The sequence below is a fragment of the Saimiri boliviensis genome, chromosome 6 (genome assembly GCF_048565385.1).
Source record: "Saimiri boliviensis isolate mSaiBol1 chromosome 6, mSaiBol1.pri, whole genome shotgun sequence".
Taxonomy (NCBI): domain Eukaryota; kingdom Metazoa; phylum Chordata; class Mammalia; order Primates; family Cebidae; genus Saimiri; species Saimiri boliviensis.
The window spans coordinates 63,945,439-63,960,044 of NC_133454.1; the positions used below are offsets into that span (position 1 = coordinate 63,945,439).

At 46.5% G+C, this 14,606-nt stretch overlaps 1 protein-coding gene across 1 annotated transcript in view; it reads left to right on the forward strand.

Annotated features, from left to right (window-relative positions):
• The first annotated feature begins 11,554 nt into the window (after window positions 1–11,554).
• The window catches only part of FLI1 (Fli-1 proto-oncogene, ETS transcription factor), a 124,415-nt gene continuing 121,363 nt past the window's right edge, over window positions 11,555–14,606 (forward strand). The window contains exon 1 of the mRNA XM_074400852.1: window positions 11,555–11,635. Coding sequence (XP_074256953.1) covers window positions 11,594–11,635 — 42 coding nt within the window. The 5' untranslated portion in view covers window positions 11,555–11,593. The remainder of the gene's footprint in view (window positions 11,636–14,606) is intronic.

Here is a 14,606-nt window from a genome sequence, read left to right on the forward strand (position 1 = left end):
ACATTCTTGTTAATCAAAAAGGGGGAAAAAAATATTAACTTTACAGTGGCCCCTGAACAGCAGGAGTTTGACAAAGTTAACATCATCAGTACTAAGACAGATCAATGCCATGAACCCTGATATGGTTTGGCTGTGTCCCCACCCAAATCTCATCTTGAATTCTAGCTGCCACAATTCATATGTGTCATGGAAGAGAGCTGTTGGGAGGTAACTGAATCATGAGTTCAGGTCTTTCTGGTGCTGTTTTCATGATAGTGAATGAGTATTTTAAAAAGGGGGTTTTCTTGCACAAGTTATCTCATCTTTCACCTTCCACCATGATTGTGAGGCCTCCCCAGCTATGTGGAACTGTGAGGCCATTAAGCCTCTTTTTCTTTTTTAATAAATTACTGAGTCTTGGGTATGTCTTTATCAGAAGCATGAAAATGGACTAATACATACCCCTACATCACCTCTGTGCTTTTCTTCTCCAAAATATGCAATTTTAATCATGAGAAAACACCAAACAAACCCAAATACCCTATGAGGTATTATCTGGCCAATGCTCTTCAAAAATGTCAATGTCTTTAAAGAGAAGGAACGGCTGAGGAACCGTCATAGACCAAGGAGACTAAGGACACCTGACAATTAAATACAGGAATTGGATCTTGGACCAGAATGAAAACCAATGTAGAAAAACCAGTGAAATCTGAGTGCTCTTTAGTTCAATGCATTTGTACCAATACTAAATTTTGATCATGGTACCATGGCTATAAAATATCGTAACATTAGGGGAAGCTGGGTGAAGGATACGCCTGAACTATCTGACCCATCTTTTCAACTCTTCCTCCTGAGAAGAAAGGAAGAGAAATAAAAGCCAAAACTGGATCTTTTAAACATGGAAAGAAGAAAGACAGTTATGGAAATCAGTGAACTGGTATTATTAGTGAACAACCCTCACTACCACCTACAGTGAATGGAAAATGAATCTATTTCATAGGACATGTTGATAGAAACTCAACCAGGAAACATGAGATTAGAAGTTAACTCAGGTGAGCTCTAGCCTGGCCCTGTGGCTCTACTTGCAAGGTATGAGCAATTACTTAATGTTGCTGGGACTCAGCTTTTTCACATGAGGCTCAGTTTTCACCAAGTTAAAGATGGTGATAACACTAATGATGTCCCTTAAGGAAGCAATGTATTTACGTTGTGCCATGGAAAAAGAAGTACTTTCTGTTTGGGATTCTGTTTCTTCATCTGGAAACTGAGCACAGGTTTTTCTCAGGTCCTGCCTAGTTACATGTGCCTCTAAGGGCTCCATAAAATATATTATATAAATGTTGTAAACCTAGATGACAAGTTGATAGGTGCAGCAAACCACCATGGCACATGGATACCTATGTAACAAACCTTCATGTTCTGTACATGTATCCCAGAACTTAAGGTAAAATAATAAATAAATTAATAAATGTTATAATAGCAGAACAAGATTAGATTTTCTATAACCACTCATAACTTTCTTTGACAAAAGTAAAATATGAGCTCTTTTATGTCCATGGGTGGTTTTTCAATAGCACATGTACTAAAACTTAAGTAAAATTTACTCTAAAGATAAATGTGAGAGATGGAAGGGGACAATTCTCTTTACAATAGCATTTTTTATTTATAAAGTTTTAAAAATGCTGAATCATGGAATTTATATAACTGTTTTCCAAATGCAAAAATATATAAATTAATTGTAATATAACCAATTATCATACTTGATATCAGTTGCATCATTAATGTCAGCTGTGTACCATGGAACACATGTATGATAAATCTCTATATATGCATCTGTGTATCTGTTCAAACAAATAACTGTGGGATGGGGGTGATTTTACATGTTAGAATGCCATATAAAAAACATGCCTGGAAAATAACCCGCTCCTTAGCTGTGCCTCACACCATTGTTGATCTTGGTGGGTGCCACTGTCTTACCCAGTTTCAAGGGAGCTGAAATGAGAGGGCCTAAACACCAGCAGTGTGTTCTCTTCATTCCTGTCCCCACTAGGGCAGGCAGGAAATGCCAGCCTCCTCACAGGAAAGCCTGTTGCGGTGAGATTTCCCGATTTACTTTATAAGTGCAAGAAAGCCAGATACAGGAGAAGATAAGTGCTCAAGGTTGCAAGTGCTTATCATCTCATGGGGTTCTGGGCCCCACAGTCATGGCTGGTTTCTCTTGTAGGTATGCAGGCCAAAATTCAGTTTGGTTCCAAGTGGAAAGGACTGTGCAACTGAAACATGCCAGTCATCAGGAGAAAACCATTTGAAACAACTTGCTGGCTTTTCACCCTGAGTGCTATTCTTTCTTTAGCAAATTAAGAGAACTTCACTGTTCACCTTGACTGCACACTGGGCTCACCTGGAGCTGGGAGTGTGAAACAGATTGGGTGTCTTGTTCCCTAAGCTAATAGCTGAAATCATGCACCCACTTGACTCTTGCCTCTATTGACCTGTGAGATTTTCAGTAGGAACACTCCTTCCTGGCTCTGATGTTTGTTAATTTATTATTTATTATTTTGAGATGGAGTTTCACTCTTATTGCATAGCCTGGAATGCAATGGCGTGACCTCAGCTCGCTGCAACCTCCACCTCCCAGTTTCAAGCGATTCTCCTGCCTCAGCCTCCTGAGTAGCTGGGACTACAGGCACTGGACAACACTCCCAGCTAATTTTTGTATTTTTAGTGGAGATGGGATTTCACCATGTTGGCCAGGCTGGTCTGGAATTCTTGACCTCCCGTGATCCATCCCCACCCCTCAGCCTCTCAAAGTGCTGGATTACAGGCGTGAGCCACCACACCCAGCCAGTTCTCATGTACTACTGCTGATAACACTTAAATGTTAAAACATTTAGTAGAGTGAAAATGATAGGGACCTCAAAATAACAAGACAGCCACGCAAAGTGGCAAGCTGAGATAATAAAGGGCATATTGAACTAGCTCAGTTTATAACTGAGCATGCTCTGGGAGCTACCCAGGCCAGCTCACTGTCTGGTCAGAACTTGGGAAGGGGGAGTGGTGTGGGTTGGTGAAGGAGAACACTTATTTCTTCAAGGTGCGCTTCACTCTACCCCTCCTCTTCTAGTCAATTTCTATAAAATAGAACCCCTGAAAATTATCACCCAAAGAAGTAGCATTGGGCTGTATAGACAGGGAAATATAATTTTCCTACTCTTTCTACCTCCACATTACCAATCAGTTTGAAGCAATGAAAATTTCAAAGTCAAATGCTCAGCTCACTGTGTGTCTAATCTTTTAAAAAGAAAAAATAGGATTTGGATAAATATCTACATCCCTCTTTTCCTCCACCAAAAATCTGGGAGAAACTTTAGTTCACAAAATCTGATTTTAAAACACACTAAGAAAATAAAAGCACACCCTTTACGTTTGATCTCTTATCTAGGGAAGCCAGGTTCCCTCAGAGGCACTCTCAAGGCTGTGAACCCCCAGTGTTTATTGTGTTTAGTGGGCCACATTGTTTCGTGTTCAGCTGTGAAATGCATTGTAATACTGAGTGGCCATGCTCTCTCTCTGGGACCCTACTGTCCCGTCTAACAATAATGATCATCATTATCATCATAAAACATCAGACCAGGATTTAATCACACAAGTATTTATGTAGCATCTTTTCTCTCTAGAAGTTAGAAGCAATTGGCCAAACACAACTTAGTTCCCTGAAGACTGTCCGTAGGCACTGGCATTAGGGATATTACGTATACCTTCTTATTCAACGATCTCGGACTTCACCCAATGTCTACCAGCCCCATTAAGAAATATACTCCAAACTGGCTGGGCTTGGTGGCTCATGCCTGAAATCCCAGCACTTTGGGAGGCTGAGGCAGGCAGATCCCCTGAGGTTGGGAATTCATGACCAGCCTGACCAATGTGAAGACACCCCGTTTCTACCTTAAAAAATACAAATTAGCCGGGCATGGTGGTACATGCCTGTAATCCCAGCTACCTGGGAGGCTGAGGCAGGAGAATAGCTTGAACCTGGGAGGCAGGGACTATGGTGAGCTGAGATCATGCCACTGCACTCCAACCTGGGCAACAAGAGTGAAACTCTGTCTCCAAAAAAAAAAAAGAGAGAAAGAAGAAAGAAAGGAAGAAAGAAAGGAAGGAAGGAAGGAAAGGAAGGAAGGAAAGAAAGAAAGAAAGATAGAAAGAGAAAGAAAGAAAGAAAAAGAGAGAGAGAGAGGGAGGGAGGGAGGGAGGAAAGAAGGAAGGAAGGAAGGAAGGAAGGAAGGAAGGAAGGAAGGGACCCAAAACCTTTATGTGAAATGTAATTGGCATTGGCATAGCTTGACTTTTAGCAAGTTTCTTTCTTTCTTTCTTTCCTTCTTTCTTTCCTTCTTTCTTTCTTTCTTTCCCTGTTTCTTTCTCTTGCTCTTTCTCTCTTTCTTTTTAAAATTAAGGTCAGAAAGAAAGGAAAAGGACAAAAATAATGGCATCTATGCTTTCGGCAACACTGTTCCCTCATTAACCTCAGTGGCTACAGTATGTTTTGTATTTCTGTGGCATTTCTTCTCAATGGTGTCCCAAAGGATTTGTTTTTGTTTTTGTTTTTTAACTAACACAATCATTTTCTACCTCAAACCCTCCATGGATAAACCAGTTGTCCAACTTATGCAATTATGTTTTGGATCCTATAAAGTTGCTGATTCATTTCCCATCAAACTGTAATGTCATATCATCTTTTCTACAAGAGGTCTCCCACTTTATGCTTCCTTTTAATTCTGTTCTCTTTCCTCCTTTTCAGGGTTGACTAAGGCCAGATTGATAAAGCAAAGATAACAGTCTTTGCAAACCTTTGCCTTCTCAGCAATAGCAAAGTGATATTACTCAGGTGCTTTTCACTTCGCTTTCCCTAAGACACATGAATGAATGAATGAATGAATGAACGAATGACTCCATTCATTCAGAAAAAACATTACACTCTCTACAATCATACTGAAATTGTTGCAAAGAATTAATTTCATAGTTTTTAAACAGGAGCAGCAATGGAGAATGTCTCCCAATAACCTGAAAAAATAAATAATCATAGAAGAAACTAGTAATATGCTCCTTAGAATTATGTAAATTTAAGCTAGAATACGCCTCAGAGATTATGTAATAAAATACAATAAATTAATTGACATTTATGAAGAAATGAACTTGAGAAGAAAAATTTGCTAATGGAGTTGGAGGAATGAATATGCAGTACATAAAAGCTTTGGTCTTGGAGCTCCTCTTTGCCTAATGCATTGTCTTATTTTTTCTCCAGTAACCTCACTTCTGCATCCTCAATCCTAGCACACATTACATTTGCTTGATTTATGAATGGGAGGAGGGTAAATCTGTTAGCTTGAGGAGAAGCCTTTCTGGTATGTTGGTGTGAATGGCAGATCTCTCGCCCCAGCAGCCCCTCTTTTGTCCCCCCTGCTACTCATACCCAAGGATTTTCTTCTACACCTGGGATATGTATGAGAGAGAGAGAGAGAGAGAGAGAGAGAGAGAGAGAACATATGATGGGAATCAAAGGTCACACACATCCTGGAATCCAGAGACCCCTGTCTGATCATTCTTTCCATGGTCCTTGCACTAGTCACTGCTTCTATTTCCTGGACTTATCTTGCTCACTAGATTCCCCACCCCTTTTCTCTCCCTGAAATGCCCGGGAGCTCAGTCTAGGTTGGCAGCCTGTCAAGGGCTACGAGAGGATGCAGATAATGAGAGATAAGGAGGGTGACTCCCTGTTGGCTACCCTTTAAAATCTGAAATTGCTTGTTTGAAGCATAGGAAGTGACTTTCTTCCTTCACCATCATTAAAAGCAAAAAGAATAGAAAATCCACAAAGCAGGCTAAAACTCAGGGTGGCTTTGGACTTTATGGGGAGTGGAAAGAATCACAAAGATGGGAGCACTGCTTTGCTTCGTACACAAAGCCACACACAGCAAAGCAAAACAAAACACATTGTGGGTTCATCTTAGATACTGATCATCAGAGTAGAGTCTAGAAAAGTTGAGTAAAATTAGTCAACATATTTTTTTCTTTTTTTTGTTTTGAGATGGAGTCTTGCTCTGTCACCCAGGCTGGAGTGCAGTGATGCAATCTTGGCTCACTGCAACATTTGCCTCCTGGGTTCAAGCGATTCTCCTGCCTCAGCCTCCCAAGTAGCTGGGATTACAGGCACCTGCCACCACGCCCAGCTAATTTTTGTATTTTTAGTAGAGACAGGGTTTCATCATGTTGGTCAGGCTGGTCTCGAACTCTCAACCTCATAATGCACCCTCCTTGGCCTCCCAAAGTGCTGGGATTACAGGTGTGTGCCACCACACCCAGTGAGTCAACATTGTTTATTCCCTTTTACTTACTTGGAGAAACCAAATCATGGCAAAATATTATTCCTCAGTTGTACTGATTTATTAGAACTGCCATACAAAATACCACAGACTTGGTGACTAGAGCATCAGACATTTATTTCCTCACAGTTCTGGAGACTAGAAGTTCATGATCAAGTTATCAGCAAGTTGGTTTTTTCTGAGGTCTCTCTTCCTGCCTAGTAGGCGGCTGCCTTTGCACTCCGTGATCACATAGGCTTTTCTCTGTAATCATACATGTCTGTGACCTAATCTGTTCTTCTTACAAGAACACCAGTCATATTGAATAAAGGCCCACCCTATGATCTCATTTTCTCTTTTTCACCCTTTTTAAAGCCCTATCTCCCATCACCATCACATTCTAAAGTATCAGAGGTTAGGGCCTCAACTTGTGAATTTGGAGAGGATATAATTCAGCCCATAGCACCAGTCATCAGGAGCAGAACCACGACTGGAGCCCAAACCCAAAGTTCCTACTCCTAGAACATTAATTTGCCTTTTGTTCATGTCTTTAGCATGTAGAAATTAGAAAGTATCTCAAGATGATATAATGTAGTCCTCTCATTTGCCAAATAAGGAAGCTGAGTCCTAATTGTCTTGCTCAAAATGATGGAGCATATGGCTGATCCAGAGGGGCACTGCCCAGATACCTTCACCTGCTCTCCTACTACAGAGTCCTTCTTAGATTCCAATCTCTTGGTGCTGTAGCCGCCACACCAGAGTTGCTTGCTCCCTGGGCTCTGCATTGCAAATCTATGGCCTAGGGAAACAGCTTGGTATAGGCTGGCAAGGGAGCATAACTGCAGAGCAAGAACCCCCTCCCCACCCCATTCTCCCTGTGGAGGGATAAGCTGGCTTTAATGAGTCCTCCCTGCCCCCAGCCACCTCTCTCTTGGTCCTGCTTCATGGCAGCTGTTTCCAATTTCAGCAGTTTTCTTCTGGTGAATTGAAGGCTCCAGGTGACAAAGGGAGTTGGCCATATTTTCCTGGAAAATAAGATAGCCTGGGTCCTACTCCCACCCCACCTGACCCTGGACTAGGTGACTAGGGCTCACTTTCCCAGTGGGCATGTCATAACCCTTCCCATCACCACCACCCCTGCCACACACACACACACAGCAGGCTTCCAGGTGTCTATTCATGTCCTAGACACTATTTGAAAAGGAATTCTGGTTATTCCTCAGTTTATTCTCAGGTCATCTGTTTTCCTAAGATCACCAAGATTTTGATCATTCGCCTAACCCTTGGAATGAGTACCCATTCTGGCTCCTAAAATACAGAAAGAATAGGAAATAGGACACATATATGGACACACACACATAAGTTTCTCACTGAGCCTAGAACACTAGACCGACCATCTTTGACCATCCCCCAGGGTGCTTGGAAGGGGCATGATCTCTCTGGTTAAAACATTTATGCATAAATGAAGTAGACACATAAGCACCGATTTTAGGTAACCCTCCCTGCAAAGCAGAAAGTGAATTAGTATCATTCAGGTAAAACTTTCCTGTCAGTTTTTCTTTAATAACAATGTGATGGTTTTGTTTTGTTTGTTTTATATTTCTCTCATGAGTTATTGGTCAGACAGAATCGAGGTAGCTTAATAGTTGTTCCACTTCTCTGCCTAAGGATATCAATGTGGACATTGGGTGTCTCGCTGTGAACAACACAAACTCAGCTTCTGCTTTCAGGGAGCTTACAAGGTACTGAAGGGAGACAAACATTAGACACACATCTACAAATAAGGATGTAATAACAACTGTGAAAACGTGAAGAAGGAAGAGCTTCAAATCTAGAGGGATGTCCCCAAGTGATCCCTTAGAAATCTCTCTTAAGAAGGAAGCAAGGAAGGAAGGAGGGAGGGAGGGAGGGAGGGAAGGAGGGAGGGAAGGAAGGAAGGAAGGAAGGAAGGAAGGAAGGAAGGAAGGAAGGAAGGAAGGAAGGAAGGAAGGGAGGGAGGGAGGGAGGGAGGGAGGGGAAGGGGGGAAAAACTGAAGATGGGGAGCTATTCGACAATTTGTTTAGTTCTCAAATTTCTCTAATAAAGCCAAAGCCTTCATTTTAAAATCTCCGGCTTTCCTAAAGAGACTCTATCTTTAAAATGCATGACATCAGGGTAGGATGCATTATCTGATATGGGAGCATCTACTGTTTTATTTGCAGTTGTTTGGAATAGTATGCTTATTCCTTTGGGAGGGAAGATGATCTCCCCAAGAATCCCAAAAACAAAAATCTGGGGGCAGTGGCTCTCCTCCTTCAGCCCCTCCCCTACCCAGGCCCCTGTTGTTTTCCCAAGCAATGGCCAGGAATGTGCAGGGCGGGGGCAGCCTGGCCCTCTGCGCACAGCCCAGGCAGCCCCAGTCAGGGTCCCAGGCTGGCCTTTCACCTCATCGCTCTCTTGGCTGCTCTTATTAAGCGGCAAAATGTTTCAATATGTGGAGCTCTGGGGGAGGGATGGGAGAGAAAAATCGGGATATTGTTGAGAAGGAAATAACGAATAACCTTGTCGCCAGTCTTCACACCCCCAACGTGGGAAGAGCTGGGTGATAAGTGTGCTTCCTCCTGAAATGGAATCTTAGCAATTGCCTTTTGGTCAGAAATGTCCAGAGCCAATTGGGGAACAGTGTAGGAAGGGCAGGTACTAAATAAATTTTCTCAAAGTTTTCAGAGCAAAGCAGTCAGGGATCCGAGTACGCAAGAAGAAAGGAAAAGAAGGCTCGAGAAACAAAGGCCAACTCAGGGAGGTGCAGGAAGCCGCTGGGTTTGTTTTTGCAAACTGACATACTTCCATGTCCATGAGTACCTGTCACCTCTCCCCTCCCCTCCCCAAGTTAGAAACAACCGTCAACAATTCCCAGTTGCCAAAGATCCACAGAGGAGAGTGAGGTGCAGAGATGCCACCCCGCAAAGCACAGCCAACTCAGCAATGCGGGTTCTATTTTGTGGGGAATGGTCCTGGGATTGGGCAGCCCGAAGGGGCCCTTGTGAGCGTTGACTCAGAAATCTGAGCCCCATTCAAGGCCAAGTCTACAAGCGAAAGTGAAGGAATGAGCAACATTCCAAATTTTAAGAAAGCACAAAATTTGATTACCCAGAAACAACTCCTTTACAAGAAAGCTTTTAAATGTTTGAGGTTGTTTTTTTTTTTTTTAATTTAATTAAAACCTCGTAATAGGGCTGTTTCTATGGCATCTGCAATCCCCTTTGCCCTTACAGATGCTGCCTAGAAAAAGTGGATGAAAAAGAGGTGCAGTCTTGGTGGTGGTTGGTGAGGAGCAGGGGCAATAGGACTCAACAAAGGAAGGAGTAACCTTTAGGAAAGAAAAACTTAAGGGCTCAAACAGTAAAAGAGAACTTCACCGATATCAAGTTTGAGGAATGATTACTTGCATATCGATAATTTGGAACTTTCAAAGAATAATCAGCTCAAAGAAGCCTGGGTCTGCATGTCTTCTTTTGGCTTCGCTTAGTTGTATATTTGTAATATGTGTGCATGTTTTCTAGCGTTCTTTAAAGTGTCCTTGTAACACAGAGTGGTTTCTAGAAAAGCAGCTGGGGGCAAATGTGTGGCTGTCCTATTAAGAGCAATTCATCAGACAGCAGTTGGAATATTGATAAGAAAACGGAAATCAAACTACAAGAAGGGGAAAGAGAGAGGAAGAGGGAGTAGGACCCAGAGAGCTGGCGGAGGCAGCGGAGGAGAAAGCTGCAGCTACGCAAAGCTCCGGCGTAGAGGCTCCTGTAGCCTCCCAGGATGCGCCTGAGCCTGTCTGCAGGCCCTGGAGAGAGAGGCAGACTTTGACTCCAGGCAGGCAGCAGGTTTAACTCCTCACTGCCAAGGTTCCGGGAGCTCTGGGCACCGAGGACAGCCACCAAGAACTAACACATCCTGGAGCTGCCCGAGGTCCGCTCCTGCGGGCTTAGCAGGAAACGGTGCCTAAGGTGAGTGCCCACTAGTGTCCGATCCTCTGCGGGCGATGCATGGTCGGGGCGCCTCTGTGTCTCGCTGCTTGTTCTGGTGGCAGTCGGGAAATGCGGGACTTTGGGGTCTCCTCCTTTCTCTCATTTTCTCTGGCATTCTTTTTTCTCTCTTTCCTCTCTGTTTTCTTGTGAATTAGACTTTCAAAAACAAATGCGGGGGACTGACGGGGTGGCTGGGGTGGTGGTGGGGGTCGGGGATCGGAGATGCTGGAGAAAGTGATCCTGGGCGAAGGCGGCAAAGGCGGCGAAGGGAATCTCTGAGTCCGAGAAATGTACCTGGTCCCTGCACTCGTGTTTATCTGTTGTGCTTCAGGATCCCCCGCAAAAAAAAACTGGAATTTGTTAGTGGGGAGAAAAGTGCTTTATCAGAAACACATTGGCTGCCGGAGAAGCCGTGAGCTGCCACATTCGAGATGGTTAAGAGAAGGAAGGAAAGGAAGAAGACAGATGTGGCCACCAGACTGGGCTAAGGCAGGGAGAGACCCACTCACTCAGAGACACCTGGCAACCTGGGGTGGCTTTTGTGCCTTTGAGCCCAACTAATCAGACCTAAGTAAGACACCACCTCTCCTGCCACTAAAGATGAGGACCTGACAGTCACTGTAGCTGTCTCTTCCCAAAAACCTATTTTCTTTTAAAAGAGTGGGGGCTCTGGGAAAAGGGTCTCCACAAACCTCCCTAACCTTGCGTTCATCTTCCTCCCTCGCCGGGCCGCCAGAAGGGAAGAGCAGCCCGGCTGGATGCTGGCAAAATCGAAGGGGTGGTGAGGGAGTCAAGCAGGTCTGTGCCCGGAGGGCCTGAGTGTTGGCAGCTCTGTAAGCATCTACTCCTCGGGCTGCAAGAAAGGGGAGTCCTACCTCTAACCTGGCCGCTTTCTCTCCTCAACACGCACCAAGAACCAGAACATCCTGGAGTTGCCAGAACAAGCTGTAGGCAGCCCCAGTGCGAGCTCAGGCCGTGGGGAAGGCGGCTGTCTCTGATTTCGGGCAGGAGAGAGTAAAAGAACTGTAGGGAGGAGACCCAGTGGTGTGAAGTGGCTCTCATTCCTCACCGTCCGTGGCCTAGAGCCCTGGAACCGGACGGAGGCGCAGGAAGAGTGCTCACTACCCAACCACTCGGACCCTCCCACGAGGGACCATACAGATCTGAGCCTACGAAACCCTTGCTGGCGGGTAACCGAGGCTTCTCCCTCCCAGGCTGGCTTTTGGACTTTCCTGACCCGTCCTCAGCAACCCATGATGTTTCAGACAGTCCCTGACACGTCATCTTACGTCAAGGTAAGACATGGCAGCGTCTTTAAACAGGTAATGACCCCTGGCTTCTACCCCACCCGGGCCTATGGTTCCTTTTCCCTTTCCCCGGGAAAAAGGGGTAGGGGTGGTAGTGGGCCTTAATCTCGGCTTGTGGATCTCAAGCTGGGGCTCTCCTGGCCAAATGAGAGTGGCACAGACTCTCGGGAATCCTAGGTTGAGAAGCAAAGCTCCTAGAGGCTAGTGTTTGGGAAACTGGGAGCGGGTGGGCCTGGCGAAGCCTGTGCGGGAAGACAGCGCAGCTCTCCGCGTCGGGTCCCAATGGGTGGTGTACTCTGAGCGGCTGGCTCACAGCAGGTTCCCTGCGTTAAGCGCGTGCGCGCGCTTGTGTATGAGCGCGTCTGTGCCTGTGTGCCTATGTGCGCCTGTCTGCATGTGGGCGTGTGTACGTGGGGTTGTGCGCGGGTGTGTGGATGTGCGGGTGTGCGGGCGCCACTAGCTTCTACTGCAGGTTAGACACCCATCAGCCCTCCAGCTCCAGCCAGCCTTCTTTGGCCCCGCCCGCACCTTGGAAGTACAGATTGCTATTTGACAGCACAACGAAGGGCTTGCTTGCTTGCTTGCTTGCTTGCTTCCTTCCTTCCTTCCTTCCTTTTCTTTTTTTTCTTTTTTTCTTTCTTTCCTTCTTTCTTTCTCTCTCTCTTTCTCTTTTCTTTTCTTTCTTTCTTTTCTTTCTTTCCACAACAGTTTTCAAGAATGTAAACAAACCGAGGCTGGGACATCTGGGTTACACGTTTAATGAACATCCGCTGGCAGGGTGGGGAGGAGACTGCGCACCGGGCGGCCCTGCCCATGGGAGGGGCTGCGACAAGGTCCCCTCAGGCGGCGACCTGACACCCTCCGAGTAGGGACCCAAAGCTTAGGGTCATCTGAGCCTGCCCTAGAGCGGAGGAGGAAGGACTCTCCGCGGTGCTGCAAATACCCGCGGACTTTTCCCAGATCCCTGCCCCGCCCTCTCCATCCTGAAGCCCCGCCTCCAAGTGCTCCCCTGACGGGTCCCTGAGGCCCAGCTGGACTCCCTCGAGTGTCCGGTTTCTGCCAGCTCTGTGCCTGGGCCTGTGCGTTGGGGTTCGGACTCTCGGGTCTTGTCCAAGGATCGCCAATTATGTGAGATCCTTGGATCTCTCTAAAGGAAAACTTGCCACAGGGACTCATCTTCCCACTCACACACCTGAGGTCGAAAGGAGTCACTCGGTCACTTCGGGAAGTGAAGGCCTAAGCCTAGAGGCTTGGCCCAAAAAGGAGTGTTTCCTTGACAATGCCTGAGTGAGTAAATGAGTGAATGAAATACAGTGTAATCAACGTAGCAATGATCAGTAAATGGATAGATAGCAAATGGCTCCCAGGAGGTTACAGAGCTTACTTTAAGGTTAGACTAAGGCGCGCACGGATTCGCTGTCCCCAATTTTCATTAGAAGTTTAGGAAGGAGTAACCCCTCGCACTTCCACCACCGGGGGACCCGAGCTGGGCTGCAGGAGTTCTGCACTGAAGACTGTCAATGACTGCGGGGAACTGCAGTCTCTCTCCCACTCATAGGAGCCCTCGAGTCCACACACAACCCGGGACCCAGGACCTCAGGGAAGAGGAACCCTAGAGGGGCACGTGAAATCCGCGGATCCCGACCCAGGCCACGGGTCAGGGACAAAGCAGATCGGTCCAGGAGAGCGCCTGGGGGCAGAGGAGAAAGCAGTCTGGGAGCTGTGGGCCGCCAGAGGAGCTGCACTCCGCAGGAGCTCTTTTCAAGGGGGAAAATGAATTTTTCAGCAGCCACAAAGTTTGTATTGTTGCACAAAGGGGTGCATTGATGGCGGCGAAAGGTCTGCGTGTCAGGGACAATCTTGGGTCTGTTCCGCCGGCTCCCTCCGCCGAACATTTGCCAGAGGGGCACAAACAGTCGCAGGCTGCCAAGCCCCTGCCGTTGCCTGGCAGACACCCGGCTCAGGGGTTGTTGACAAACACCGCGGGCCCAGGCGCCCGAGCCCCACGAGCGAGGAGCCCAGCTGCTCCGAGGGGCCAAGAGTGCCCACTCCACCGGGGTGATGATCTGGACATTAGTCTGGGCTCTGAGGGGTCCCACAGAGAGGTGAGGGAGGTAACTACCCACGTAGGAACGCTTTAGGTGGCAAAGGGGCAGGGATGAACCAGGGAAAGGTAGAGAGGGAACAGCGTGACTTTTGGAGACACTGATAGGCAGTAGTAGATGAATAACTGCAGCGACGTTAATAGCTACCTCTCAGCTCTGACCTTCGCCAGCCACTGCTCTAAGCATTGTGTTTGTATTAGTTCATTTAATATTAACAGCAATCTTAGGAGGTAGTCCATTTTGCAGGCGAGAAACTGAGGCACATGAGGTTAATGTGATGTGAGAGGCAGAGCCGAGATACTTGTAGTAATGAACAAAGCTGTGCCGGCAGCCCGGGAAGTTCTAAAGGCTCATTTTGTCTTTACAACACCCCTTTGAGATAAGTCCTATTATAACCCCATTATACAGATTAGGACAGTGAGGCACAAGGAAGTTAAGGAGCTTGTTCAAGTCCTCAGAGCTTTACCACTTACCGTGCAGAGCTAGAATTCAAACCTAGGCTCGCTGATCCCCAAACTGGAACTTCCACTCATAACGTTTTGATTACGGATGGGGGAGTGAAGGGACCCAAAGACCCAGTGGGGTAACCCTGACCGCACCTGCGCAATGCCAGCAGAGTGTTAAGCACTTTCTCCCAGAGCGCAGAGCACCTCTCTGAAAGCTCCTCGCCGGTCCTCCGCCCCTCGCCCTCGTGGGACTGGCAGGGTCCTCCTCTTTTTCGGTGTACCCCTCCCCTCAGGCTCCTTTCTCTAACCTACCAGCCTGAGGATTGGGCCCAAGCTGCATTCTGGGAGAGACGTCCTCTTCCGTCTGTCCCCTGGATTAAAGGAGGTTCCTAGCCCCAGAATATTCAC